This window comes from Ochotona princeps, chromosome 30 (assembly GCF_030435755.1).
Source record: "Ochotona princeps isolate mOchPri1 chromosome 30, mOchPri1.hap1, whole genome shotgun sequence".
NCBI lineage: Eukaryota > Metazoa > Chordata > Mammalia > Lagomorpha > Ochotonidae > Ochotona > Ochotona princeps.
The window spans coordinates 15,882,945-15,908,250 of record NC_080861.1 but is presented as its reverse complement, the minus strand read 5'-3'; the positions used below and the strand labels follow the sequence as shown (position 1 = coordinate 15,908,250).

Genomic DNA, 25,306 nt, shown 5'->3' with positions numbered 1-25,306 from the left:
GAGAGAGAGAGAGAGAGATATCTTCTATCTGTTGTTTCACTATCCAGATGGCTGCAGTAGCTGGGGCTGGGCCAGGTTGGAGCTGGGAACTGGCTGGACAGACAGGAGCCCTACCACGTGAGCCATCACCACTGTTGGGCAGGGTGCACTGTAGCTGGGATGGAGAGCGAAGAGCTAGGCTCTTGGGTATAGGATCTGGGAGCCCCAAGCAACATTTTAACTGCTATTCCAAATGCCTGCCCTGCAAGTCTTCTAAGTGTTACTGCATATGAAGGTTATGAATTTAAGAGTATTTTTAGCTTTAAGAACTACAAGAAGAGAAAACGTCTCCTTTGGCTTCCCTGCTGTATGTCAGCCCTCGTGGTTCTCTGCCCTCCTCTCATGATAGTGGCAGCTTTGTTGATTCCCCGTCCGAGTGGAACACGTGCTAATTCAGGTCAAGCCTTTTGCTGGTGTTTGGGTTCCAAACAGGGCCTGGGCAGGGAGACCAGGTTCAGCGTTGATGAGCTAGGAGCTGAAGCCCAACCCACTGCCTCAGGCTCTTGGTGGCACAGCTCTTTCGAGGGCTGGCTTCTGGCCTTCAGAGCCAGGCAGGAGGGGAGGCCTGGTCACCCAGGGGTGCAGCGACCAGGCGTGCAGCTGGGACTGTGAAGAGGGCGGGTTCCCTGCCGTCCGGGGGCCTGGACCCAGGGGCCTGCTGGTTCTGTGTGAAGCCCTCAGACCAGGAGGCTCTTGGACTGTTCATGGGCTCCTCTCGAGCCCCAAGTTATTTTTATTCTGTCTGAAATCCTCATGTCGGCGGCCTGAACTGTTTCTGGAAATTCCTGGGATGGCTTAAAAATAGCTTCTGTTTTGTGCCCTGGAAGGTTCTCGTTGCTGGGTACCCGCGGCTGCACCTTACAGTTAACCAGCAGGGGGGTGGGGTGTGCTTTCTTAGGTTGGGGTGCAGTGCCTTGGTTGAGGAACCTGTCCCTGGCAGGATGCTCTGGGGCTGGGCACTGAAGCCCTCTTCTGAAACAAATAGCCCCAAATCCTTGTCCTGTCTTTTTTTCCCTCTCCTTTCTTTTTTTTTTAAAGAGAAATTTAAGAGGATGTAAAAGTGCTTGGAGCCCTGCACCCACATGGGAGACCCAGAGGAGGCTCCTGGCTCGTGACTTTGAACTCTAGAATGGCCCAGCTCTGGCTCTTGTGGCCATTTGGGCAGTAGGCCAGCAGATAGAAGAACTTTCTCTCTCTCTGTAGCTCTTTCTTTTTTCATCTTTTTTTTTGAAGAGTTATTTATTTTTATTGGAAAGTCAGATATACAGAGAAAGGGGGGAGACAGAGAAAGATCTTCGGTCTACTGCTTCACTCCCAAAGTGGCTGTAACGGCTCTTGCTGAGCTGAACCGAAGCCAGGAGACTCTTCTGGGTCTCCCACGTGGGCGCAGGGTTCCAAGGCTTTGGGCCGTCCTCGACTGCTTTCCCAGGCCACAAGCAGGGAGCTGGATGGGAAGTGGGGCTGCCAGGATTAGAACCGGCTCCCATATGGGATCCTGGCAGGTTGAAGGTGAGGACTTTAGCCGCTAGGCCATGCCGCTGGGCCCCTAACTGCTGGCTTCTTTTCTAAATGCCTGCAACAACACAACCACCAGGACTGTGCCAGGCCAAAGCAAGGAGCCAAGAATTTCATCAAGGCCTCCGACATGTGTGGCATGGGGACAAGTACTGCGACCTCCCACGGTAGGCGTTAATAGGAACCTGGATCTGAAGTGGAACAAGCAGGACTCGAACCAGGGACTCTGGCATGGGATGTGGGCATCCTAAGCCGTGTCCTGAGTACCCACCACAGCCTGCCCCAGGCTTCCTTGGTGTTGGGCCCTGGTTCCCTTTCCTGTTCCAGGATACACAGAAGTCAGATGCCATTTCCATGATCTTGTAAGGTGTCAACTATCTGATTTATGACTTCCTGTTGGCCTGTGTCCCCTGATAGAGCTATGGATTCCACTCCCCGCCTCTGCTCTTCCTACAGGGCCCTCTCAGGAAGGAAGTTCCTATGCACTGGGCACACTAAGGCATGGGTGTGGGTTGCTTTTCCTTGGAGAGTTTTCCCTCATGGGTCTGGAATTCTGCATGGGAGAATTACGTCGTCTCTTCTTCTTGTTGTGTAATCAGTGTGCAACCATGGACAGGGTCTGCGCGCCTGGGTTATAGTCGGTCAGTCAGTCTTTGTTGCTTGCTCCCTTCTGTCCTTTTTCTCCAGAGGGTTGATTTATTTTAAAGGTAGAGTGACAGAGGAGTGAGAGGCAGCGTGAGATCTTTTGTCTCCAAAAGCTTACCACCTTTATACTGTGGGTAATTTCCAGGGTGATGTGTGTATTTCCTGAAAGGGATGTATGCTTGGACAAGGCAGACCAGTCAGATCCTGTCTGTGCGCCCCTTGGTGGGAACCTCCACTCAGCCAGGGTCTCCCCCCAGCTCCCCAGCTGGGCCTGTTCCCAGCCAGTGTTAAGCGTGCCAGTGGTTGCCCTGGCTCAGCTCGGCGCAGCCCGTCGCCTGTCCCAATTCCTGCCCTAGACACTGTGGCTCATCGTCCTTGGCTCACACAGACCAATTGGTACAAGAACCTGGCTGGGCATGTCGTGTGGTCTATCCTGATTTCCAGTTTAACTTGTGGGCTAAGGTTTGCTCAATACTGCCCGGGGCGCCCAGTCCATCCCCTTTCCATACAGTGATGAGCAGTCGGAGTTACTTTACCCAGCCTGCCCGACCCCCAGGTCTGGACCTCCTGTTCACCAGGAGGAGCTATAGATCACCAGGAGAATTCCCAAGTTTCTCTCCTCTATCCCCTCCCAGACCGCATTCTCACACCTGCCGTTGGGTTTTGGGCCAGTGCCCGGTGCAGACCGGCCTTCCTTTTGACCTTGCATGGGTTGGCTGCAGGTGGTTTCCTCAGGGTGGGTCTGGGGTGCCGTTGGCAGGCAGGCAGGATCCAGGTATGAGGTCCTCGGCCTGAAGGGTGTGATTGCATCCTGTAGATGGGATGCTGCCTTGGGATCTGGATGGGCCAGCGTTTGCTTTCCCTTTTGCAAATATTTTCAGTCATTAAGTTGTTTGTGATTTAAATGTCAAATGCTGTCACTTCAAAATGAGCTGTGTGGAAACATCACTCCTCAGGGTTTTTATGGAGCTACCACCAGCAGACATGCAGGCCATATGGCATTGGGAAAGGGGGTGTGTGGACCCCCCCCCCCATCCCTCCTGGGCTACCCTGCACTTTCCCAGACCACAGACAGGGAGCTGGAAGGGAAGTGGAGCAGTTGGGACTTGAACCAGCACCCATATTGGATCTCAGCGCATGCAAGGCGAAGACTTTAGCTCCTAGGCTACCGTACCAGACCCCCATTTTATTCTAAGACACTTCCTCCTCCTCCTCGTTTTTTTTTTTTTTTTTTTTTTTTTTTTTTTTAATGATTGATTTCTTTGAAAGACAGCATTACAGAGGGAGGGAGGCACAAATTGGTCCTCCGTCTGCTGATTCTCTCACTGATTGGCTGTAAAGGCCAGAGCCAGGTCAGACCAATGCCAGGTCAGACCAATGCCAGGAGCTGTGAGCTTCTTCTGGGTCTCTCATGTGAGTGCATGGGCTCATCCTCTGCTGCTTTCCCAGTTATATTAACAAGGAGCTGGACTAGAATTAGAGCAGCAGGCCCAATGTGATAGGCTAGTGGCTGGAGTCCTGGCTTTACATGCACTGGGATCGCATATGAGTACCAGTTCTAATCCCAGCAGCTCTGCTTCCCATCCAGCTCTCTGCTTGTGGCCCGGGAAAGCAATCGAGGATGGCCCAAAGCCTTGGGACCCTGCACCTGTGTGGGAGACCCAAAAGAGTCTCCTGGCTCCTAGCTTCGGAGCAGTGCAGCTCTGGCCATTGTGGCTACTTGTGTGCCTTTCCAAAGGGGTGAAATGAAGGAGAAGCATGACTTTGTATCTTCAAAGGAAAATTCCTCCAGGGACCATGACCGTAGCTACCCATTCACCCATCAAGTGATTCCTCTAAACATTTCTCTGGGGTGTGACTTTGTAAAAACATTTTCTTAAAAATGTAAGGGATTTATTTATTTCACAGGTTTAGCACTCCAGTAAGTCATGCTATCAACACTTGGTAAATAGAAAATAATAATAAAGAAGGAAAAAAAGGTAATAAAAACCGTTGCGGTTCGAGAGTATCAACATAGGCTGAACATAGTAATCATATCCCAGATTGAAGTGTGACCTTTCAGAAAATTGTGACATCAGTAATTCAGGGGTGCTTTGCGTAATTTCACTGCTTCTGTAGCTGGCTGACACCTGCCCAGAGCCACAGAGGTTACTCTTGACTTAAAACGTTCAGAAGTGGGGCTGGCAGGCACACTGCCTTCAGGGCCGTCTGTGACTTAAGTAACAGTTATTCGAAATCAGGTTTTCCTTGAGCGTCTTCTCCGTTACCCATGGATGACCCACAGAGATGGCCTCTTTCATTCTTGAAACTCAAATCCAATCTTCTTGTGTTCCGGCAGGCTTGATAGATGGGCTTAGTCCCTCTTCTGCTCAGAGAGGCGTGTCTGGTGGGCACCAGAGGCCAGTGGGTCAGGCTGGCCCCTGGGGTCTGATTGATGGAGTGTTGGTACTTAGGCTGGCTGAGCTGAAATATTTGCCAAATACCAAGAATGTTGCTGATTCTGGAAAGCAGTTTCCGCGTTCAAGAGCTTGCGGTGCTGTTGCTGATGGGCAGAAGGGGCTGCTCTTGTTTACCCTGGGCCCTTCGTGGAGCACACGCTGACCTCTGCCACATGGGTGATACGGTGCCAGGCCCAGAGGGATGCTGCCTTGAGTGAAATGGGTCCCCTGGAGTTGGCAAGGAGAGCCCTGGTATTAAGTAATACTGAGTGATAACACTAAACCAAATAACTTCCTCTCCCCTCCCTGGTCCCGATTGGCTCTGGTCTGTTGATGCAAGGATAAAAGAAAGACAAAGTCTGGTTGTGAGTGGGTGATATATATCTCATGAATAATAACCCTGAAGGGCTGGTTGTGGGCGGGATATGCAGAGAACTGCGGGAGAAGTGGGTTGACTTTCTCTGGTCCTTTTTTTTTTTTTTTGCGTAAGAGGCAGCTGTGCTAGTCTTGTGGGTACACTGAAGTGGCAGGTGAGCCGCTGAGCCAGCTGAAGTGGGGGACTGCCCGCCTCCATCTGTAACTCTGTGCACCTGTTTTGGAGCTGCTTGGGGGTCACTCCTAGGAGAGTGGCTTGGGATTCAGGCTCAGCCTGAGGGTGTATCCTCTCCTGGGGAAGGCACTCATGTCTATTTTTTGTTCCCTTTATGGCCACCGGAGGAGTTGGGACAGTTAATCAAGTCATCGTTCTTTGGCAGGAAATATTTTCTTGTCTTGCTAAGAAGCCTCATTTTTTTTTTTTTTTATTGGAAAGGTAGATTTTTTAGAGAGAAGGAGAAATAGATCTTTCATCTGCTGGTTAATTCCCCAAGTGGCTGTAGTGACCGAAGCTGAGCCTAACCAGTACTAGGAGCCAGGAGCTTCTTCCAGGTCTCTCACGCAGGTGCAGGGTCCCAAGGCTTTGGCTCATCCTCGACTGCTTTCCCAGGGAGCTGCGTAGGAAGTGGAACAGCCGGGATATGAACCAGTGCACATGTGGGATCCCAGTGCATGCCAGGTGAAGATGTTAGCCACTGTGCTGGGCCAAGTCTAGGAATGTTTGAAAGGGCCTTAATTTGTGTTGATGAACACTTGGAATGTGGGCACTTCTTGCCACACACTGTTCTTTCTTTTTTTTTTTTTCTGTTGCAAACAGAAAAGTTTATTTGGGAAGGGACCAGGTGAGCAGGCAAGGGAGGGAAGGGGAAAGCACCTCCGGAAAGCCGGGAGGTGGGGTGCCTCTCGAAAGGGGAGGGAGAGAGAGACACTGCCACACACTGTTCTAACCGCTTCATTTTCCATTTGCTCCATCCTCTTAGAACTCCCGTGATCCCTGCTTCCTTGTGGCTTAGTGTCTGTGTTTAGGTAGCAGCCTATCCGGAGATACTTGTAAATGCCTTGGTTTTAAGACAGATTCTTTGAAAAAAGCCTCAGAGCTGACGGTTCTATTTAATAATGAACACTAACCTCTCCCCTGGAAAACTAGGGACATTTCCTCTCTCTTAGCATGGGCAGACCACCAGCTGTTTGCACGGGGAGAGATTTTTAGCAAATTCAGACTCAAGGCTGGGAAATAGTTTGATACAGGATGCTCTGGCCCACTGTGGCTTCCTTTGGGGTCTGTAAGTCCCCCCCCCCTCAGAGGGAGCCATGTACCCATGAAGTCCCTCACTCAGGAGGATGGGAGGGACCGCCATGTGACTGGATGTTGTGGTCTCCATGGACAGCAATGCCTGCAGCCCAGGAAGCATGGTGTAGAAGGAACGGTGGAGATGCTTTTGGTGGCTTTGGGGACGTGTGACTGTCAGCACCTAGTGCACCTGCCTTGAACAGGTGTGTGTTTGCCAGAGCCCTCTGTGGCAGCTCTGACCCTAGTGTGCCTCCTGCGCCCTGGCCTGGCATCTTCCTGCATTCACTCCAGCGAAGGAGTTGGGGTTGGGGGTGGGGGAGCTAATGGCTCTCTGGGCTCTGAGAGCTCCTGCTGAGTGTTTTGGTTGTCTGCCAGTCTGGGAGGGAGAGGGATCCCATGCTGGGCAGGGATAATCAAGCAATAAAGCTAATGCTGGGGTTGTTGAGGCTGACTAAAGCTAGAGAGGAAGAACCAAAGGGAGGAGGAGGAGAGCCCGCAGGGGTGGAGGGGGAGCTGGCCCTTTGCTGGTGAGAATTCTTCCATGGGGCAGTTTGGATTCCGTCTTCATCCGCTCCCCTCCTTCTCCTGGGTCCCAGCTGCCTGCAGAATCCTTTGAGGTCACTGGCCTTAGCAGGTGCCTCCCCTTGACTTCCTGCCCAGCATCCCCGGACCCTCCCCTGCAACCCCTTCCTACTTCCTTCTTATCATTGCTGATGAAGCACTTCCTGGAGGTGCACAGTGTGTCTTCCTGAGAGTGGCAGGGAGCACCCCTGGGGCCAGGGAGGGCCTGGCTTCTCCGTTACACCTGCTGTTGATGGACCGTGTGACTCTCATACCACACACTCTATGCTTACTCTTCTTGTCTTTAGAAAGGGGGTGATTGTGTCTGCACCCCAGCTTGAGGCAGATAGTAGCAGCGATGACCATAGCAGGTCCCTGAGAAGAAGGCAGAGACGTCTCTCCCCGCTTGCTATTTGCCTGAAACTTTGAACAGTGTCTAGAGCTTAGTGAGAGGGACTGTGTGAATGCTATTTGCTGTAGCTGTTTTGGGTTTTATGTTTCTGGGCTAGAGGAGGGAGGAAGGAGGAGGGGCTGGAGCTGCCAGAGGAGAGAAGGGTGGGAGCTGGGAGGCACACCTTCTCTCTGCACGCTCTTCACTCTCTGCCCTGTTGAGCTGATATTCCTCACTGCCAGCTATGGGTCTGCGACCTCACCAAAGGGTGCCAGGATGCTGACCGTTGACGTGGGGGCTACACTAGGACTGGCAAGGGGGTCCTCTTAGCCCTCTCTCTGTGTCAGCTGTGTATCGCACTCCGATGGGATGCAGGCACCTCAGGTGCTCTGCTAAACACCCACCCCAGGTGATCGGTGTCCCCATGCTGCCTGGGAAAGGCCAGGGATTGAGCAGGTAGGCCAGACCTGCACTCAGACATCCACGTGCAGGACTTGGCCATCCCAAGCAGCGTAAAATGGCTCTACTGACCTTTCCCTTTGCGCGAAGTATCCTCTGATGAGTTCATTCGTCCTCACACTGAGCTGCAGCCTGTTGCCAGGCTAGGTACCCTAAATGTCTTCTTCCTTATATCTCTTCTCCATTTTCCATGTCTAAATCCCTTGTATTGGGTGCAAGCTCCAAGCCCTTGGGTCATCATTAGCAGGTGCATTGATTATCACAGAGCTAGGTTGGAAGCAGAGTGGTCGGGACCTGGACCCTTGCCTGGAAGCGATACAGGCATTACATACAGTGTTTCCACTCGCTGTGCACAGTGCCAGCCTCAGTGTCTGCATTCTTGAAGGTCTGAGTGCACTGCTGGTAACTTCTAGGAAATGTCACTCATAGACGCTTGCCTTCCATTGTGCCTGGGTGGCCTCTGACTGTGTCCTTGCTGCTTGAACTTATCTGGATGTATGAGGTCCTTCAGAACATTTGTAGAACTGGCTTAGAAGCAGACCACTTGGAAAGCATAATCCTCTCCTTCGGGCACGTTTCCCATGAGCTTTTTTGCATACTTCTGTGCACCAGGGCTGCTTGCTCCTGAGGCTTCTTCGCTTTTACTTCTTTAAAAAAAAAACAAAACTTAAATTTTTTTTATTTGAAAGGCGTATTTTGTAGAGAGAGAAGGAGAGGCAGAGAGAGAGAGGAGAAAGATCTTCCCTATGGTATCAACAGCCAGAGCTGAGCGAATTGGATGCAGGGAGACTTGGCCATCCTCTGTTGCTGTCTTACACCGTAAGAAGGGAGCTGGATCGGAAGTGGAGCAGCCAGGACACAAGCTGGCACCTCTATGGGACGCTGGTGCTGCTGCGTGGAGGAGTATCATCGTACCAACACCTTGTTTTTATTCCTTATCGAATGTACCACTCTGAAAGTCCTCAAGGGTGTCAAGGAAATCCCAGGTGTGGTATCACCCTGTCCCAAAAGGAAGTCCACTCAGGACTTGAGCAGGGGGCTCTGAGAGCTGCCACTCACAGCTGCTCACTGTCCCCGTGTCATCTGCACAGGGTGTGGGTGTGGTGCTCCCTGCAGGCTTTGCAGTGTGCAGCCTGAAATGTGGTTGCTGTGGCTGGATGGTTTCCCAAGTCTTCCAGCATCCTTCAGGCCTCAAGTGAGAGGATGTGAGTATGATTTCAGCTTCATGACTAGTGACGACGCAGCCCAACCCATAACTAGGCTTCCATGGTCTGACCGTCTGCCTTGTGAAAATCTTACTCCTTTGTCTGCTTCCCCATCCGATGCTAAAGATGTGAGCCTGCTCTTTTTTTTTTTAAAGATTTATTTGAAAGGAAGATTTACAGACAGATGTTGCGTTTGCTGGTTTACTCCCCAAATGGCCACGGTGACCAGAGCTGAGCCGATACAGAACAAGGAGCCAGGAACTTCTTGTGGATCTCCCACGGGTGTGCAGAGGCCCAAGAACTGGAACTGTCCTCCACTGCTTTCCCAGCCCATAAATAGGGAGTTGGACCAGAAACGAGGCGACTGGGACTTGAACCACCATGCCTGATGCTGGCCCTACAGGCAGACGCTTCACCTACTACATCACACCAGTGGCCCCAAGCCTGCTCTTTTTTTTTTTTTTTTTCCTTAGAGGTTTTCTGCCTTTTCTCTGCAGAGACTTTAGAGTGTTCTCTTTTTGGTTTTGAAGCATTGCTTTAGAAGTCTCTGGGAGTGGCGCTCGCTGGGGCGTGGTCCTCTCCGTGTGGTCCCGACCTGCCTTCTGTGAGCAAGAGAAGCAGAACTGGTTTGGGGGTGTCCTGTCCGAGTGGATGCAGGTCACCACGGTTCCCAGTACGACAAAAAGGTACCTTGCAGGCCTGCCAGGGTGCGTCCCCAAACCTTAGCTGTTCAGAGACTGAGGAGGTACACGTCTTCGTTGTGCCGCGTGGCACGTAGCAGCAGTGTGCCCCGAGTCTGAAAGATGGAGTGAGGAGAGCCCAGCTGCCCCTTCTCTTGCAAAAAAAAAAGAAGTCTCTGGGAGTAACTTTTCCCTAGCCAGCTTGGTTGGCAGTCTCAGTGTTGTCTTTCATGCTGTGGGGGGGTCGGAGTGGGTGGGACCACATTTTTTTTTCAATCCTTCCTCTTCTCCTCTTGTCTCTGTTTCCTCTCTGCAGCTACTGTGAGAAGCAGGCTGGCTACTTAGTTTATTACTTACCCTGCCATTTAAAAACCCAGTTGCTGGGACTGGTGTTGTGGAATAGTGGATCGAGCTACTGCCTGTGATGCTGACATCCCACGTGTCTGGGAAAGCAGCAGAGGATGACCTGGGCCTCAGGGCCCCTGTACTCATGTGGAATCGTTGCAGGAAGCTCCTGGCTTTGGCCTGGCCCAGCCTTGATCCCGGGGCAGAGGATTAGCTTGCCATGCCATCATGCCGGCCCCATTCTCTCTCTCTGCTCTCTGATTCCTTTGCCTTTGGTTTGTTCCTTTTACGCCTTGTGGATGTGTAGTTAGTTGTCTTGCCAATTTTCTCGCTGCCCACGAGTGGCAGCTCAGGCCGTTGCCTCTCCTCCCCTGGTTGGGGGAAGACCATTTCTGCATTGGCCCAGGTGCGTGAGAGGTCAGCCTGCCCTCACCTCTGCTGGGTCTGTGCTCAAGCACCAGGGATGCTGCATGTGTGGAGGGCGTGTCGGGCAGAGTCCTCTCACCTGCTGCAGCTCCCAGTTAGATCCCTGTAGCTACTAAATGCCTGTAAAGCTTACTTTTGGGGGACTAGAGCCACGTTCTCGAAAACACCGTTGAGCTTACACAGATTGTCTTATAACAAGAATAAATGTATGCAGAGCACTTTATCTGTGACCACAGAACCGACACACAGTTACATAAAGCTGACCCCACTGTAACCCACATGTCCCCTTCTGTGCCCCCTTTTCCCCCAGCCCAGCAAGCCCAGGCAGTGCTCTTCAGTTGCCTTGTTGACATTGCAGGAAGTCAGCCACGGTGCTAGTGCGGTGCACCTGCGCGTCAGCCCCAGCTTGGAAGTACGGTTGCGTTTGAGCATATGGTGCGCACCTGAGCAGGTGCCGCCTTGCTGGGAGCCGGGCCTGCTGGCGTGGTGGTGGTTGGTGGTGGGATGGGCTGCAGGAGAGAAGTAGGCTGCTGTCTGCGGGTGCCGATGGCGCAGTCCAGGTTCCTGGTGGATGAGGGCCTTGTCTGTGGTCACCAAGCAGAGAGCCAGGGCCTCCCAGAGTGCTGGCCATGCTTTAACTGTCCTTCCAGGTGCTCTGTCCTACCCTCGGGCAGCCCACGTGCGGGGGGGAGGAGCCAAGGGAAGCTGGTCTTTAACAGGCTTCAGCTGATTCTGCTACCAGGTATGAAAAGCCCTCCCGGAGGCTCTCAGAAGCCGGGCCTGCTGCTTGCAGCTTGCTCCTTGCTGTGTGCTCTCAGGCAGCACGGAGGCTTTCTGGAAGCCAGGGATGGTGGCGTTTGGATATGTACCTGTTTGCGACGGGGGGGTGGCTTCCCACGTCTCTTGGTCCTGGTGGGGGCTACAGCTCCCCTTGGCTTTTGCCAGTGTTGGAAGTTTCTCCAGTGTGTCGGTGCAGCTCAGAGAACAGAGCACGCTGTTGAGTCAGTCTTGGCCCAGATCAAGGACCCACAGGTAAGCTCCTGATATTGTCGCTTCTAGGAAGGGCAGTATGACTTGTGAAAATGAAGGTGTGGCTGGGTAGTTTAGAGTGTGAAGTTCTTAACTAAGGGCACCAGAGGGAGCCGGGATTGTGGTGCAGTGGGTAGAAGCCGCCGCTTGTGACAGCTGCTTCCCATGGGGGCACTGGTTCCAGGTCTGGCAGCTCTGCTTCTGGTTCTGTTCCCAGCGAATGTGCCTGGGAAAGTGGCAGAGGATGGCCCAAGTGCCTGGGCCCCCTGCCATGCACATGGGGGAATCTGAACGAGTTTCGGTGCCTGGCTTTGGTTTGACCCGGCTCCAGCCAGTGTGGCCATTTAGGGGAGTGAGCTGCTGGGTGGGAGACTTCTCAGACTCTTTCAAGTGAATATATATTTTTCTTAACTGGTACCAGAAACTGGGACGTTAATAGCAGTTCTGATGGTGAGGAGGCAGCCCTTGATAGTCTGCAGGAATCCTCACTCCACGTCTCATTCTTTGGCGGTCAGTCATCTTGGCTCTGAAAGTGTTCTGACTCGCCGTAGAGCCGGTCCACAGGCCGTGCGTCGAAGCTGGTGTTGAATGTTGGCTCTGACTCCCTTGGTTCTGCAGCTGCGGCCATTTTTGGGGCCTTCACTGACCTGGCGGCTCCCGGGACCGCTGCTCACCTGAGCACCTGCAGACTGCTCGCTGATGGTTGATGCAGGGGCTCAGCAGCAGGTGATCCTGTACTACTTCATTAAGCCGTTCTCGGCAATACTTCCAAGGTGATGGGGCCAAGAAATCCACGGCTTGGGCTGTTGGGACTTAGGAGAGCTACGCAGGTGTGTTGAGTCAGTGACTGATGGGGGAAGCTTGGCTGACCAGGAGTTCAAGGAATAGGAGAATGGCATTGAGGGATTTTTTTTTTTTTCAATCTCCACTAGTTTTTGTTCTTTAGGCGGTTCCTGAGTTTCTGAAGTTTGAAATTTACTTTTCTGATTTCTTGGCTCAAGCCACTAAGTCTTCCGCCTTGGTTCTCAGAATCGCACAGTTCTGAGAGCAGCAGTTGGGAGCAGCTTTAAGAACATTTTTTTTTTTCAGTGCCGGTACTTAATGCTGTGGGTGAGCCTGTAGATTGGATGCCCGCCTCCTGTGTCTAACTTCCTGGGTTGGCGTTTCAGCTCGCACTTGATTCCAGCTCCTTGCTGGTTGTGCGTCCTGAGAGGCAATAGGTGGTGGCTCAAAGACCTGGGCCTCTGCCTCTTTGGGGGAGATGCATACAGACGCAGTGGATGGCCGAACTGTCTCTTGCAGTTCAGAACAATTTTTAGAAAGCAAGACATTTCAAAATGGATTGTGTCTTAATTCTGTAGTGTATAGGGTTTTAAATGAGTGATTTTTGAGGTCAGAGGGAGGGAGAAAGACAGGTTTTTCCATTCTTGAAAATTAGTTATAGAGAAAGAGATTGAGAGATTGAGAGGGAGGGAGAGAGCTTCCTTCGACAGCCCTACTGGCCAGAGCTGGGCCAGTCTGATGCCAGGATCATCTTCTGGGTCTGCCACGTGGGTACAGGGGCCTGTACCCACATCTATGGTGTGATGGTGGTGGTGAAGGAGGCAGCTTCACTCACTAAGCCACAGTGCTGTTCCCATCACGCTCATTAAAAAAAAGCCAACTCATTTTCTTTCATTGGGGCTTATTACTTGTAATGTCTAACTTTTTTTAAAGATTTATTTTTACTGCAAAGTCAGATATACAGAGAAGAGAAGAGACAGAGAGGAAGATCTTCCGTCTATGACTCTCTCCTCAAATGGCCGCGGTGGCTGGAGCTGAGGCGGTTCATAGCCAGGCGCCCCAGAGCCTCTTTTCGGGTCTCATACAGGTGCAGGGTCCCAAGGCTTTGGGCCGTCCTCGACTCTTTTCCCAGGCCACAAGCAGGGAGCTGGAAGGGAAGTGGGGCTGCTTGGGTTAGAACCGGCACCCATATGGGATCCCGGCACGTTCAAGGTGACGGCTTTAGCTGCTGAGCTGTGCTGGGCCCAGGATCTAAAATTTTAAAAGTGAAAAACTTGTGATTCTGTGAATCCATTTATTATGTCTTCTGCATATCTGTCTTAGATTCTAGGTGATAGGATTCTGAAATGACCAGTGTGGTTATAATTGAGAGGCGCAGAGAGATGGTGGGGGAGAGAAGGCAGAGTGGGCTCTCATCCGCTGGTTCATTCCCTAAAATACCTGCAGTGGGCCTAAACCCGAGCCCAGAGCAGGACCTCGGTGCAGGTCTGCCGTGCAGGTGTCGGGAGCCCTCCGACATGGGCCCTCGCTGCTCCTTTGCAGGGTTTGAATGTGCTGCTTGTAATCTGGGGTGAGGCCCTTTGATATGGGAGTTTATAAACTAAATGCTCACTGTACATCCTCTTCTCTCTGCATTCCTGTCTGATTTTGCTTCGTGTTGAGTACAATGTCACGTCTGTCAGCACACAGCCTCTGGATGGCTTAGAATCCTGGGTTAGCTGTTGGATTATAATCTGTTAGATCGTGCTCAAGTTAGCGTCTTTTTGTGCTTGAAGGTTTTCACCTGGCAAAGGTAATCATGTTTGCTTTCCAGGACCTCTGTAAGGGACACGTGCATGGATTCTGTGCGGAGTGCACAACGTGTAGCACACAGAAAATGTTTGATAGCTCATGATTATTTTTAAAGATTTATTTTTCTTGAATGAATTAGTGTGGGGGGGGGAATCTTCCGTCTGCTGGTTCACTCATGACTGCAGTGGCCAGAGCTGGGCCTGTCTGAAGCCAGGAGCTTCTTTCAGGTCTCTCACCTGGGTGCAGGGGCCCAAGGACTTGAGCCATCACCTGTTGCTTTCCCCAGCAGTTAGCAGGAAGCTAGATTGGAAGTGAAACAGGCAGGAGACACACTGCTGGCCGTTTGTCACACACAGGCTCTTGGGATCATTCCTCTGTACTGTCTGAGGTTGGGGGCTTCTTGCATAACACACCCAGCTATTCAGTGATGGCCATGTTCTTCTAAAGCCTTGCGTAGTACGTGTATTTGTCCTGTATGCTGATAAGCCCAGGGGCCCTGTGGCAATCTAGTCCCTTCTGGAAAGTGGTGGTGGCAGTTTTGGGGTTCTCAGGTTACCCATGAGCGGCCGGTAGCTGGAAGATGTTAAGGCCCCTGCAATTTCCAGCCATTGCCATGAGTTCCGAGAGTAGGGACGATTGTAGACTGCAAAGCTTGGGCTGGTCTGTGTTTGCCTGGCAGTGCTATGCTTTGGGACCTATTATGGGGTTTTGTTTTAGCATCTTGGTTTGCAGCAAATGTGGTTAAGAGAAATTCTGGAAGGTGTGTCCTTTTCTTGGTAAGTTTTGGATGGCGCTGTTCTCTTCCCCCTCTGTCCTCCAGGTTGGTGTATTTGGGGGTGCTACAATGCGCTCTTTCAGCACACCATCTGGGCAGTATGGGCCCACGTGGGGATGGGTATACGCCTTCTCTTACATGAGCCTGGCAGCTGCATGGACGGAATCTTTTGGGAGAACATTCATCTGTTGCTCTCTGGGCACAATGTGTGGTTGATCAAGTTACTGACTGGATGCCTGCATCCGGGTGCTGACCGCCTGGTTGGAGTGGTGGCTCCTCTGCTCGCAGTCTGAGTGATTGTGGCGCGTGCCCATCAGCATCACTGTGCTGCTGCCCTCTGCCTGCCCCAGCCTGCCCCTGGGTGGTGGGTGGTAGCAATACATGTTTTGTCTTTTGTTTTTTTTTTTCATCAACTCTTGTAACCTGAAGTGGAATTGTCCTGAGACTGTCAGGAAGATGGGGTTGGGTAATGGAGCTCATCCTATGCAGGCATGAGCTTTCCAAAATGCGAGACTAGAACGGCACTGAGGAAGGACGAATGAGAGTGACTGCATGTGTGGGTGTGAGGGAGTGTGTGGGGTGTCAGCGTGCTTGCGTGTGTGCACTGTAGGAGAGTGTGTGTGCCAGTGTGAGTCCATGTGTTTGTGTGCAATTGTGACTGTGCGGGTATGAACCCGTGTGTGTGCAGGTGTCTGAGTACGTGTGTGGAGTATCATTGAGTGTGGATGTACAAGTGTGCGCACTCTGCATATGGGAGGTATCGTGGGCGCACATGAGTGTGGTATGGTGCAGGTGTGTGTAAATGTGCAGCTGTGAATGTGTGATTGTTTTTTAAAGATTTATTTATTTTTATTACAAAGTCAGATATACAGAGAGAGGAGGAGAGACAGAGAGGAAGATCTTCCGTCCGATGATTCACTCCCCAAGTGAGCCGCAACGGGCCAGTGCGCGCCGATTCGAAGCCGGGAATCGGGAACCTCTTCCGGGTCTCCCACGCGGGTGCAGGGTCCCAAGGCTTTGGGCCGTGCTCGACTGCTTTCCCAGGCCACAAGCAGGGAGCTGGATGGGAAGTGGAGCTGCCGGGATTAGAACCGGCATCCATATGGGATCCTGGACGTTCAAGGAGAGGACTTTAGGTGCTAGGCCACGCCGCCGGGCCCGTGAATGTGTGATTGTGTGTGTGTACATTTCACCAAAACGCTGGCCTGATATTGAAGTAAGATTTTCTTCTTTGGCTTGATTTCTCCTTTCATTCTTTGTTCTCTTTCTCCCCTGACACATTCTTTGATTTTTTTTTTTTTTTAAGCATAGTAAGGCAAATATATTCTCCTTGTTTAATTGGGTTCACCCACAAAGCAGTGAAGTTGTGCGCTACAGTGCCGAGACGCTAAGAAGAAAACCAGAAGTTAGGTTGGCTTCATTCATTTCCCTGCAAGGGAAGATTCTTGGATGTTTCAGGATTCTCTCAGTTTCACTTGGTTGCATAATTCCTCATCCAGAAATGCAGTTCACTTTTCTCATGTAGAGTGAAAACTTGCCATTTCCTGACAGAACCATGACCCTGTCTGAAGCCAAAGTTAATTTCTTTTCCCCAAGGAGATGTGGCCGGCAGGAACTGCTCTTGTTAGTGCCCAAGGGAGAGCTCTCCTGGGGTTAGGCTGATGTGACTGTCAAAGGCCAGGCGGGGAGGATGTATCCTTTTTGTGTGTGTGTGTGGGGGGGATGGTTACATAGTTAGTCAGGGTGGGAAGGATCCAGGGTTAGGGGGAAAGTGGGTGTGATCATTGTTTCTAAACTTTCTACTTCTTTCCATTTCTGCGGGAGAGGTGAGGTGAGGGGAAAGGCCGTACCCAGCCTCCCAACCACCCCAGTACCCTGGGATAAGGAACAGCCACCTGATACCAACCCAGGATCCCTATGTGGCACATGCTCCGAGGGTTCTGCCCCTGGATGCGATAGTTCTGAAATGCTGTTTCTTGCCGATCTATGAATGAGTAAACCTTTCCAGTGTCTGTTGGCTGACAGTCTACCTTAGTGTCTCCATTTGCTCAGATATTTGCTGTCATTGTTTGGCTCAGGTAGCTGTCCAATTTGTTCTTCATGGTCTGGGATGGCCCCAGATGTCCTCTGCAGGCCCCAATGGGCTACCATATCCTCTTTGTGCACCAAGGTCTGCCATCCACCTTTCTCTTTCCACTGAGGACCAGTTCTCATAGGTGTGCCCAACGATCCAAGCCTGGTGGCCTGGGTCCCATCAGACCCCTGGTCCCTGGGGCTCATGGACTTGGCTTCCACCCTGCAGGCAGGCCCAAGGACCCGGACCAGACAACCCAGGCCCCATTGGGCCCCTCAGCCTTGGGCCTCGTCGATCTGACACCCACCTTGTAGGTGGCCCCAAAGACCTGGGCCAGATGACCAGGACCCACAGGATCCATTGTCCCCAGGGCTTAAGGGTTTGACATCTACTGTGCAGGTGGGCCTTAGTGACCTGTACCAGATGACCAAGTGTCAGAACCCCCCCCCCCCCCCCCAACCACTGGAGCTCATGAATCCATCACTCATGTTGGAGGCAGGCCAAAGTCCCAGGACAGATGACCCAAGCCCTGCTGAACCCTCACCCATGCCTAGGGCTCATGGACCTGACACCTACTATACAGGTAGACCTAAACCTGTGCCAGGACCTGCGCCCTGCCAGATACTCCACCCCTGGGGCTCACAGATCCATCACCCATCTTCGAGGGAGGCTGAAGGACCTGGCCCCCACTGGAACCCCCTACTCCCAGGGTTCATGGACCCGACACCCACCGTGCAGGCAGGCTCAAAGACCCGTGCCAGGTGACCTGGGCCACACTGGAACCCTACCCTGGGGCTCATGGATCTGGCACCTATCTTGCAGGTGGGTAAAAGGGAGCAGGGCCAGACCCCCTGGCCCTGGGGTTCACATACCCAGATTGGGGACTCTGTCCAGAGTGCTTTACTTGGAGTCTCCTTCATGACCTTGGCCACAAGCAGTGTCAGTCTAGCTCATGTTATGACATTATGGGTCAAGTTGAAGATGCTTGACACCCAAGGAGGAGGCAGGGCCAGCACCTAAGTAATCCGACTGTGGGCAGCTCAGAAGTTACTTTACTGCTTTCGATTCACGCGCTGTTAGGAGATGAAGATGGAAATAAGGCACGAGTCTTGATGTTCCCGTTAGTGTAAGGTGACTGGTTTCATGATCTGGAGCTTCCGTGGTCTAGCTAATTTTTTTGCCTATTTGTGTAGCCCTCTAATGGGTACACTTCCGCAGGGCATCGTCTTCCAGCTGGTGATCCCCAGGGATCCCCAGGATGTTCCTTCCCTTTTGTGTGTCTGCAGGACAACCACCGTGAGTCAGCTGTTATCACAGCAACAAGACGCCCAAGAATAGGACTTGGGAAGGGAGGAGGCCGACTGGGACTCTGTTGGGGAGGTTCACAGTCCGTTCTGCCATCTGGTGAGGCTGCAGGATGGCCATGGTAGAGCAGGTGCGCAGGAAGGACCACACGGGGAGTCCAGAAGCAGAGTGCCGCTGGGCTGGAGAGCAGGTGTGTGAACCACCGCCCAGGCACCCCAGCTGGGGTCAGTTCCCACCCTTTCAACCTCCTTGACCCCTGGACTTTGGGATTTCACCGTCTTATATAAGTTCGGAGCAGTAACCCCTTGAAGCCCCTGCAGTTTGACCCCCATGTTGTCCTGGAGGTTGTCCTCATTCCTATGTGTGCACTCCACGCCTTGAGTGCTGCTGGGCTTGGTCTCATCACCATATCCCACTGACAGGGGAAGCTGGGGACGGTAGTCTAAACCTGTGTTTTCTTTTTTTCCCCCCAAGGACTTATTTTATTGGAAAGTCAGATATACAGAATGAAGGAGACAGAGGACGATTTTCCATCTATTCAGTCCCTAAGTGGCTGCAACGGCCGGAGTTGAAGCCAGTCTGAAGCCAGGAGCCTGGAGCCTCTTCCGGGTCTCTCACACATAGGTGCAGGTTCCCAGTGCTTTGGGATGTCCTGACTGCTTTTCCGGGTCACAAACAGGGGGCTGGATGGGAAGCTAGGCCACTGGGATTAGAACTGGGAGCCATATGGCATTCTGGTGCATGCAAGGCAAGGACGTTAGCCGTTAGGCTACTGCACCGGGCCCTAAACCTGTGTTTCTTAAGTCTTGCTTATGTCAGAAATGCCTGCAAGCTTGTTCAAAGGCAGCTTCCCAGACTCCTCCTGTCCATTTCTGAGGCAGTAGGTTTTAGGTGAGGCCCAAGAGTTTACAGTTCCAACAAGCACCCACGTGACATTGATACTGCTCAGCAAGGGGTCTCTTTGAATAGCCTTGGTTTCTTATGCCTTTTTTTTGTCTAGATTTGTGCATGGTAATCATGAGAGCCAGTAGTTCTGACAGTGTCTGGTGAGATACGAGAGGAGTGAAATGGGTAGATAGCCTTAGCCAGACCTGGAACAGTAATTAGAAGATTTCTTAAAGTGTCTGAGTTGGAGTGTGGGGGTGCGTGGGAGCGGAGACAAGCAGGTGTGTGCTAATGAGCCGACTGCACCTTGCTCTCTGGCAGGAGGAAGTAGGAAACCATTGCCTGGTTTTGTCGGCACTGTCAGCTTTATTAACTGGAAGCAGGAAGGTGTGAACTCCATGAGTAGATCCTGGGGAGATGACAGAGGAGGTGACAAGGGTGGACTTGTATGGGAATCAGAGCTTGTGATCGCTGGAGTTGACCAAACCTGGAGCTTGGGCACAGATGAGCTAGGCAGGTGTTGGGTCAGATGTAAAATGGGTGTGATGGCCACCTTGCTAGGTTGCCATGAGGGTGGGTTAGGTCAAGCTTTGTAAACACTGTTGGTTGGTGGTGCTTCAAGGTTAAAAGAAATGGCTTAATCTATCCATTTGTAGAGAGGTTGGCTTCAAACACCTTCATACTGTTAGGCCCTAATAACTCGGTTGCCATTTGAAAAACAATATTAATTGAAAGACAACTGTTAGCTACAATTATTCGGGAATATTTTCGCTTTTAGAGCTTTTATCTGTTGTTGGCTTACTCCTAAAGGCCTGAAAGAGCCAGATGAGGCTAGGAGCTGGAAACTCAATCTGAGTCTGTGCTGTGGATGGCAGGAACCCAGAACTTGAGCCATCTGTTAACTCCAACTGAATGTGTAGGCAGGAAACTGGATCAGAACTAGAGTGACCCAGACTTGAGCCAGGCATCCCAAGCAGTAATTGTTGCACCAAATGCCCACCCCTCACACTGAGTTGTTAATGGGGTCTGTTCATCTATGGGCATGGCACAGCGTTGCGAACGTGGGGTCTTATTGCCAGTGCTGTTTGCTCTCTGTTCTTTCTTGCTCTCTGTGGCTCAGTAATGACTGAAAACCTTTGCAGAAGCATGGTGTCATGGAAAGGAATGTGGTACTGATACAAACCTGAGCTCTGCTTGGGTCAGCTGTGTGGATGTGCTAACCTGTTTGGGGGTATTGCTGAGTCCCCTGGAAGGTGCACCGTATTTGGTGGTCCTGAGTTCATTATATGGCTCAGGTGTCTTGGAATGTGTTTGGGAACTCTGGGATCCAGCAGGATTTCCCTTCATTCATTCCTTTAACAAATGTGTGCTGAGTAGCAACGTAGCCTAGGGCCGTGTGCTGGTGGACACTGCGGAGAGCCTCCGTCCACTCCCACAAGTGTCGATTCTAGAGGGAAACTAGATCTTGACTTGGGTGGGTGCCTGGATGGAGACTTCCACCGGAGGTGTTAACACGGCGAGAAGAGTGGGGAATTGTAGATGGAGTGGGTGGTGGTGGAGGTTGAAGGGAAGACAGTCGTGGGTAAGTGCTTCTCAGGCCAGCTGTGCTAAAGGATAGTAGCCGAGATGACCAGTCTGATGGGAGACCCAAGGTGAAGTTTATTGTGGGAGTTCAACTCCGGTTGGAAGCTCCAGCACAGCCTGCCAGTTTGATTATGGTTTTTCTTTTAAGATTTATTTTTATTACAAAGTCAGATATACAGAGAGGAGGAGAGACAAAGAGGAAGATCTTCCGTCCGATGATTCATTCCCCAAGTGAGCCACAACGGGCCAGTGCGCGCCAATCCGAAGCCGGAAACCTGAAACCTCTTCCGGGTCTCCCATATGGGTGCAGTGTCCCAACGCATTGGGCCGTCCTCGACTGCTTTCCCAGGCCACAAGCAGGGAGCTGGATGGGAAGTGGAGCTGCCGGGATTAGAACCGGCGCCCATATGAGATCCCGGGGCGTTCAAGGCGAGGACTTTAGGTGCTAGGCCACGCCGCCGGGCCCAATTATGGGTTTTATAATTGGCTAACAGGAGGGGCATAAGCATTGAATCAGATTTAAGCAAGGCCATTATTCATGGTTTTCAGTCAACGTGAACATCAAAGAACATCTAGCCGCAGTTACTGACTTGACATTGGTTCTGGCATGGCATCCCAGCCCCCACACTTCTCAACCCCATTGATATTGTTTTATAAACAGGTAGGGGCAAACAGGACCCTTAATCTTTCTTTAACCATTGGCCCTACGGTTTGTTTTAGCCCAGTGGCTTCCCAGCTTGAAGCTGGAGTTTGTTGGAAGATTCTGCTTTTGGGAGATGAACTGCAGGCTGGCTTCATAGCACACTGTGGCTGCTGGCTTAGACCTCTGCAGTCACCATTCTACTGTCTGGGAGGCTTTGCTCAGATGCCTCGTTGCATGGATGAGCAATCGTGGGATCCGAGAGGATCCCTTCCCTTGACACCCACCAAGTTGTATCATGGTTAATTACTCTTCTATAATGTGATGAAATCTGTTTAGTGGGACAAGTCTGTCCAGGTGGACTCCTGAGTCAAATGCAGGGAAAGTTTCACAGGGCCCTGAGGGTGAGTGCAGATGTGTGCCCCATCACCATTTACAAGATCATCCCTGAGTCGCTGGTTCAGGTGGGGGCAGCGTGTGTGAAGGTCCTGGGGTGTGTAGTACCAAGGTGCGTGCGGAGCATGTCCCAGAGGTTGCTAGTCGGCCCCGTTGAACCATGTGAGCTTTAATGTGGTGTCAGTGGGAGACATCAGGCAGAACCCTGAATGGGCCTGGCCCTTGGCCCTTGGCCGCATGAACTCCATCCTGCTTTGGTGCCATGGTTTCTCCCTGCCCAGGCCGACGTCTGTGGGGCCTGCGGGAGGCACGTGTGGCTCCCAGCGGGAATGGGTCGGGAGCCTTGGCATGGGCTTTGAAGCTGCAGTGGTTTTCTGCTTTACAGTTTGGCATAGGCTAGGGGGCGGAAAGGTGATGTGTTCCTGCTTTTTCCCTGCAGGTACTTTGTCCTGGACTTTGAGGCTGGCCTTCTGCAGTATTTTGTGAATGAGCAAAGCAAGCACCAGAAGCCTCGGGGCGTCCTGTCTCTGTGTGGAGCCATCGTCTCCCTGAGCGATGAAGCCCCCCACATGCTGGTCGTGTACTCTGCCAGCGGAGAGATGTATAAACTAAGAGGTACGTTCTCCTGGCCACGCTGTGTGGGCTTCCCTGATGGTTGTGGTGAGGTGACTGTGTTGCCTTTGCAGTCTGTTTTAATGAGTCCGTGTTAACAGCATGCTGTTTGGCGGTGACACAGATGTGTCTGCTGTGTTGCTGGTGAGACGCGGCCCCTCTCAGCCCTGGAGTTGAGGCACGAGTGCTGACACAGGGAAATGGGAGAAAGCCCACTTGCTAGCGTCAGCTCTTGTGGCTCTGGTCAGTAGGCTGCCCAACGTGCAAATAGCCTGGGTCTGATTTTCATAGTTATCAGTTAGCGAGCCAGCCAGGAGTGGAGTGAAATTATCCTGTCATCCTAGGTTTTTGAGATGAGCGTTTTTATGGTCAGGCCGTACCAGAGTCAGAGGCAAGGAGGAAAAGTTGCATGAGCTGCCCACGAGTCTGCGGGAGAGCCTTGCCCACTAGGAAAAGATGAAAGATCAAACCATCTTTTTAAAGATCAAAGCTGCTTGTGGGTATTTACCAGCATATCAATATTAAATTAACCTTGTTGCTTTAACACAGGGGAGCAGATTCTAGTTTTATGTCAGTAAACCTTTGATATTGAAGCTCAGTTTCTAGCAACTCGTATTAATAATTCCCAGCTAATCTGAGCCAACATAATCTCATACAAGATTCAACTTTTATGAACCTTCTATACTTCATATTCCTTCAGCTCTTTGTCCTGGGTTTTTCTTCCTTTTCTTTGGAACGCCAGCATTTTACTTTAGGACAAATATGATGGCTTTTCCCTGGTATCAGCAGTCTTCATGCAAAATTCAAGATCAGTAGATATATAGGTAAACAAATACACATTCACCTAAAGGAACTGTGTAATGGAGATTAGCATACTGAGATGTGCAGTTATCACTGCCGTACGCATCTCTACTCCTGAATAAAAGATGGACTCCCAAATGAAACTCTTAAATGTATCTTGATAAATTAAAAATAGCCGATTTAAAAAATTCCTGTAAGTCACGTGAAATCAAAAGGAATTTGGGTTAATTTGGTAGTTTAATTTATATGTGTGCTCATTTATCTGTAAGTCAATTTTACCAAGTAGACATGATGTCCAGCATGTACACAAGTAATGTATGTTATGGAGACAGAAAAATAGGAACAGTTCTTATTATGGTTTGTTCTTTAAATTGCCATTCATCAATTAGATGTTTTGGGAGTTCTTATTAACCTTAATTTTTAGGGAAAAAACCCAATAAGCAGTTTTAAGTAGCCATGCATCAACATCTCAGATGGAGCCTGCAGGAGAAAAATAAGAGTTTGAGCGTTCAGTTTGCAAAATAAGCCTTTATACCAGTGAAGGAGTTGGGCATTTTTACATGTCAAGAAAATTATGTCTTGTTCTTGGAACCTCCAGCTGGCATTCTGATCACTGGAGAAATGCTTTTGTTGCATTAAACTCTGGTGATACTCGTTCCCTATTGTCAGCTGTGCTGGGGATGTCACGGAGAATTGGCTTCCAGCATCCATGAGTGTCCTGGCTGCCTCATTTTTTAGCACAGACATATGGGTGAATGACTTTTTTTTTTAAGTTATTGTAACTGTACGTTGCCCTGATTAGGAGACGGCCCAAGAGGGCTTTAGATTGAATTGAGACGGAGTCGCCCATTTTTTACCAAAAGAGTAAGAAATCCTCCCCAACAGATGGTTCTTTTCTAAACCAGTTCCTGCTTGGCCTTAGCATCTGATTTCCCAGCTCCAGCTCAGCAATAATAACCAGCAGGAAGCCCCACGAGCAGGACAGAGTCCATACCGCTTCTCCCCCTCTGCCCTGCCCCAGTCTTAGAGCCCACCTTACCCAAGCTCTGAGCTCACTGTCTTCCCGAAGTGTCACTGCCGGGCAGGTCAGCTGATGGGACCTGATGCAAGGAAATGGCTCACAGTCCCAAGGCCTGAGTTTCACAGCAGCGAGATGCCGGGCTGGGGTGGACATGAGGAACTGTTCATTCTGATTCATAGAGGGATAAGAGAGAGAGGGAGGAAAGGTGAGTGACTGCAGTGGAGGCCAAGCCCGAGGACTGCTAGTGAAGCTTTTGAAGCTTAGTTATGTCTATTGTGACCTAAAAGGTAAGTCACCTGGACTCTGGCATAGAAGGGCAAAACCAGCCTTTAAAAAAAAAAATCCCCCTCTCCGACCCCGCAAGATTTATTTATTTGAAAGGTACAGTTAGAGATTTCCTATCCTAGTTCACCCCCTAAATGGCTCTAATGGCCTGGGGTGTGCTGTACTGAAGCCACAGGCTTCATCTGGGTCTCTCACATGAATGCAGGGGCCCAAACACTTGGGCGATCCTGTACTGCTTTCCCACGCTATTCGCCGGGAGCTGGATCAGAAGTAGAGCAGTTGGGATTTGAACTGGTGCCCCTTTGGGATGCCAACTTCCAGACAATAACTCTCCCCACCGTGCCACAACTCGAGCTCAAAACCAGCTTTCAAGAGAGCCCTAGTGTCTTCCCTTCAAAGTTTCTCAAGCACTGATTTTTTTTTTACAAGGATTTTTATTTTATTTTTTTTTATTTTTATTACAAAGTCAGATATACTGAGAGGAGGAGAGACAGAGAGGAAGCGGAGCTGCCAGGACCAGAACCGGCGGCCACATGGGATCAAGGCGAGGACCCCAGCCACCAGGCCACGCCGCCAAGCCCTCAAGCACTGATTTTTAAAAAAATTTGTTTATTTGAAAGGTAGAGTTGGAGATGAACAGGAAAATTGTCCATGCCATGGTTCTCTCTGCAAAAGGCTGCTGTGACCAGGGCTGGACCAAGCGCCATCCTGGCTTCAGATCGGCTCAGCTCCAGCCATTTTGTTCATCTGGGGAGTGAACCAGTGGGTGGAAGATGATTTTTCCTCTTTGTCAATTTGCCTTTCCAATAAAAGTAAACTTAAGAAATGCAGATGGCTCTCCCAGCGCTGGCCTTCCGAGCACGCCCATTATATAGGAATCCCACCCTCACGTGCCACAGTGTAATTTGACTGTGCTACGTCATTCTGAAAATAACAAAATGCAACCAACACAAAT

General features: G+C 51.1%; 1 protein-coding gene and 1 non-coding gene across 3 annotated transcripts in view; both read left to right on the top strand.

Annotated features, from left to right (window-relative positions):
* Window positions 1-25,306, top strand: part of OSBPL10 (oxysterol binding protein like 10) — a 177,035-nt gene that overhangs the window by 37,757 nt on the left and 113,972 nt on the right. For both annotated transcript variants that reach the window (XM_004588256.3, XM_004588257.4), the window contains exon 2: window positions 22,072-22,247. In XM_004588256.3, coding sequence (XP_004588313.2) covers window positions 22,072-22,247 — 176 coding nt within the window. The remainder of the gene's footprint in view (window positions 1-22,071; window positions 22,248-25,306) is intronic.
* On the top strand, window positions 9,476-9,600 carry LOC131478364 (small Cajal body-specific RNA 23). Its single transcript, XR_009244433.1, has one exon. It is a non-coding gene; the product is annotated as a small Cajal body-specific RNA 23 (non-coding RNA).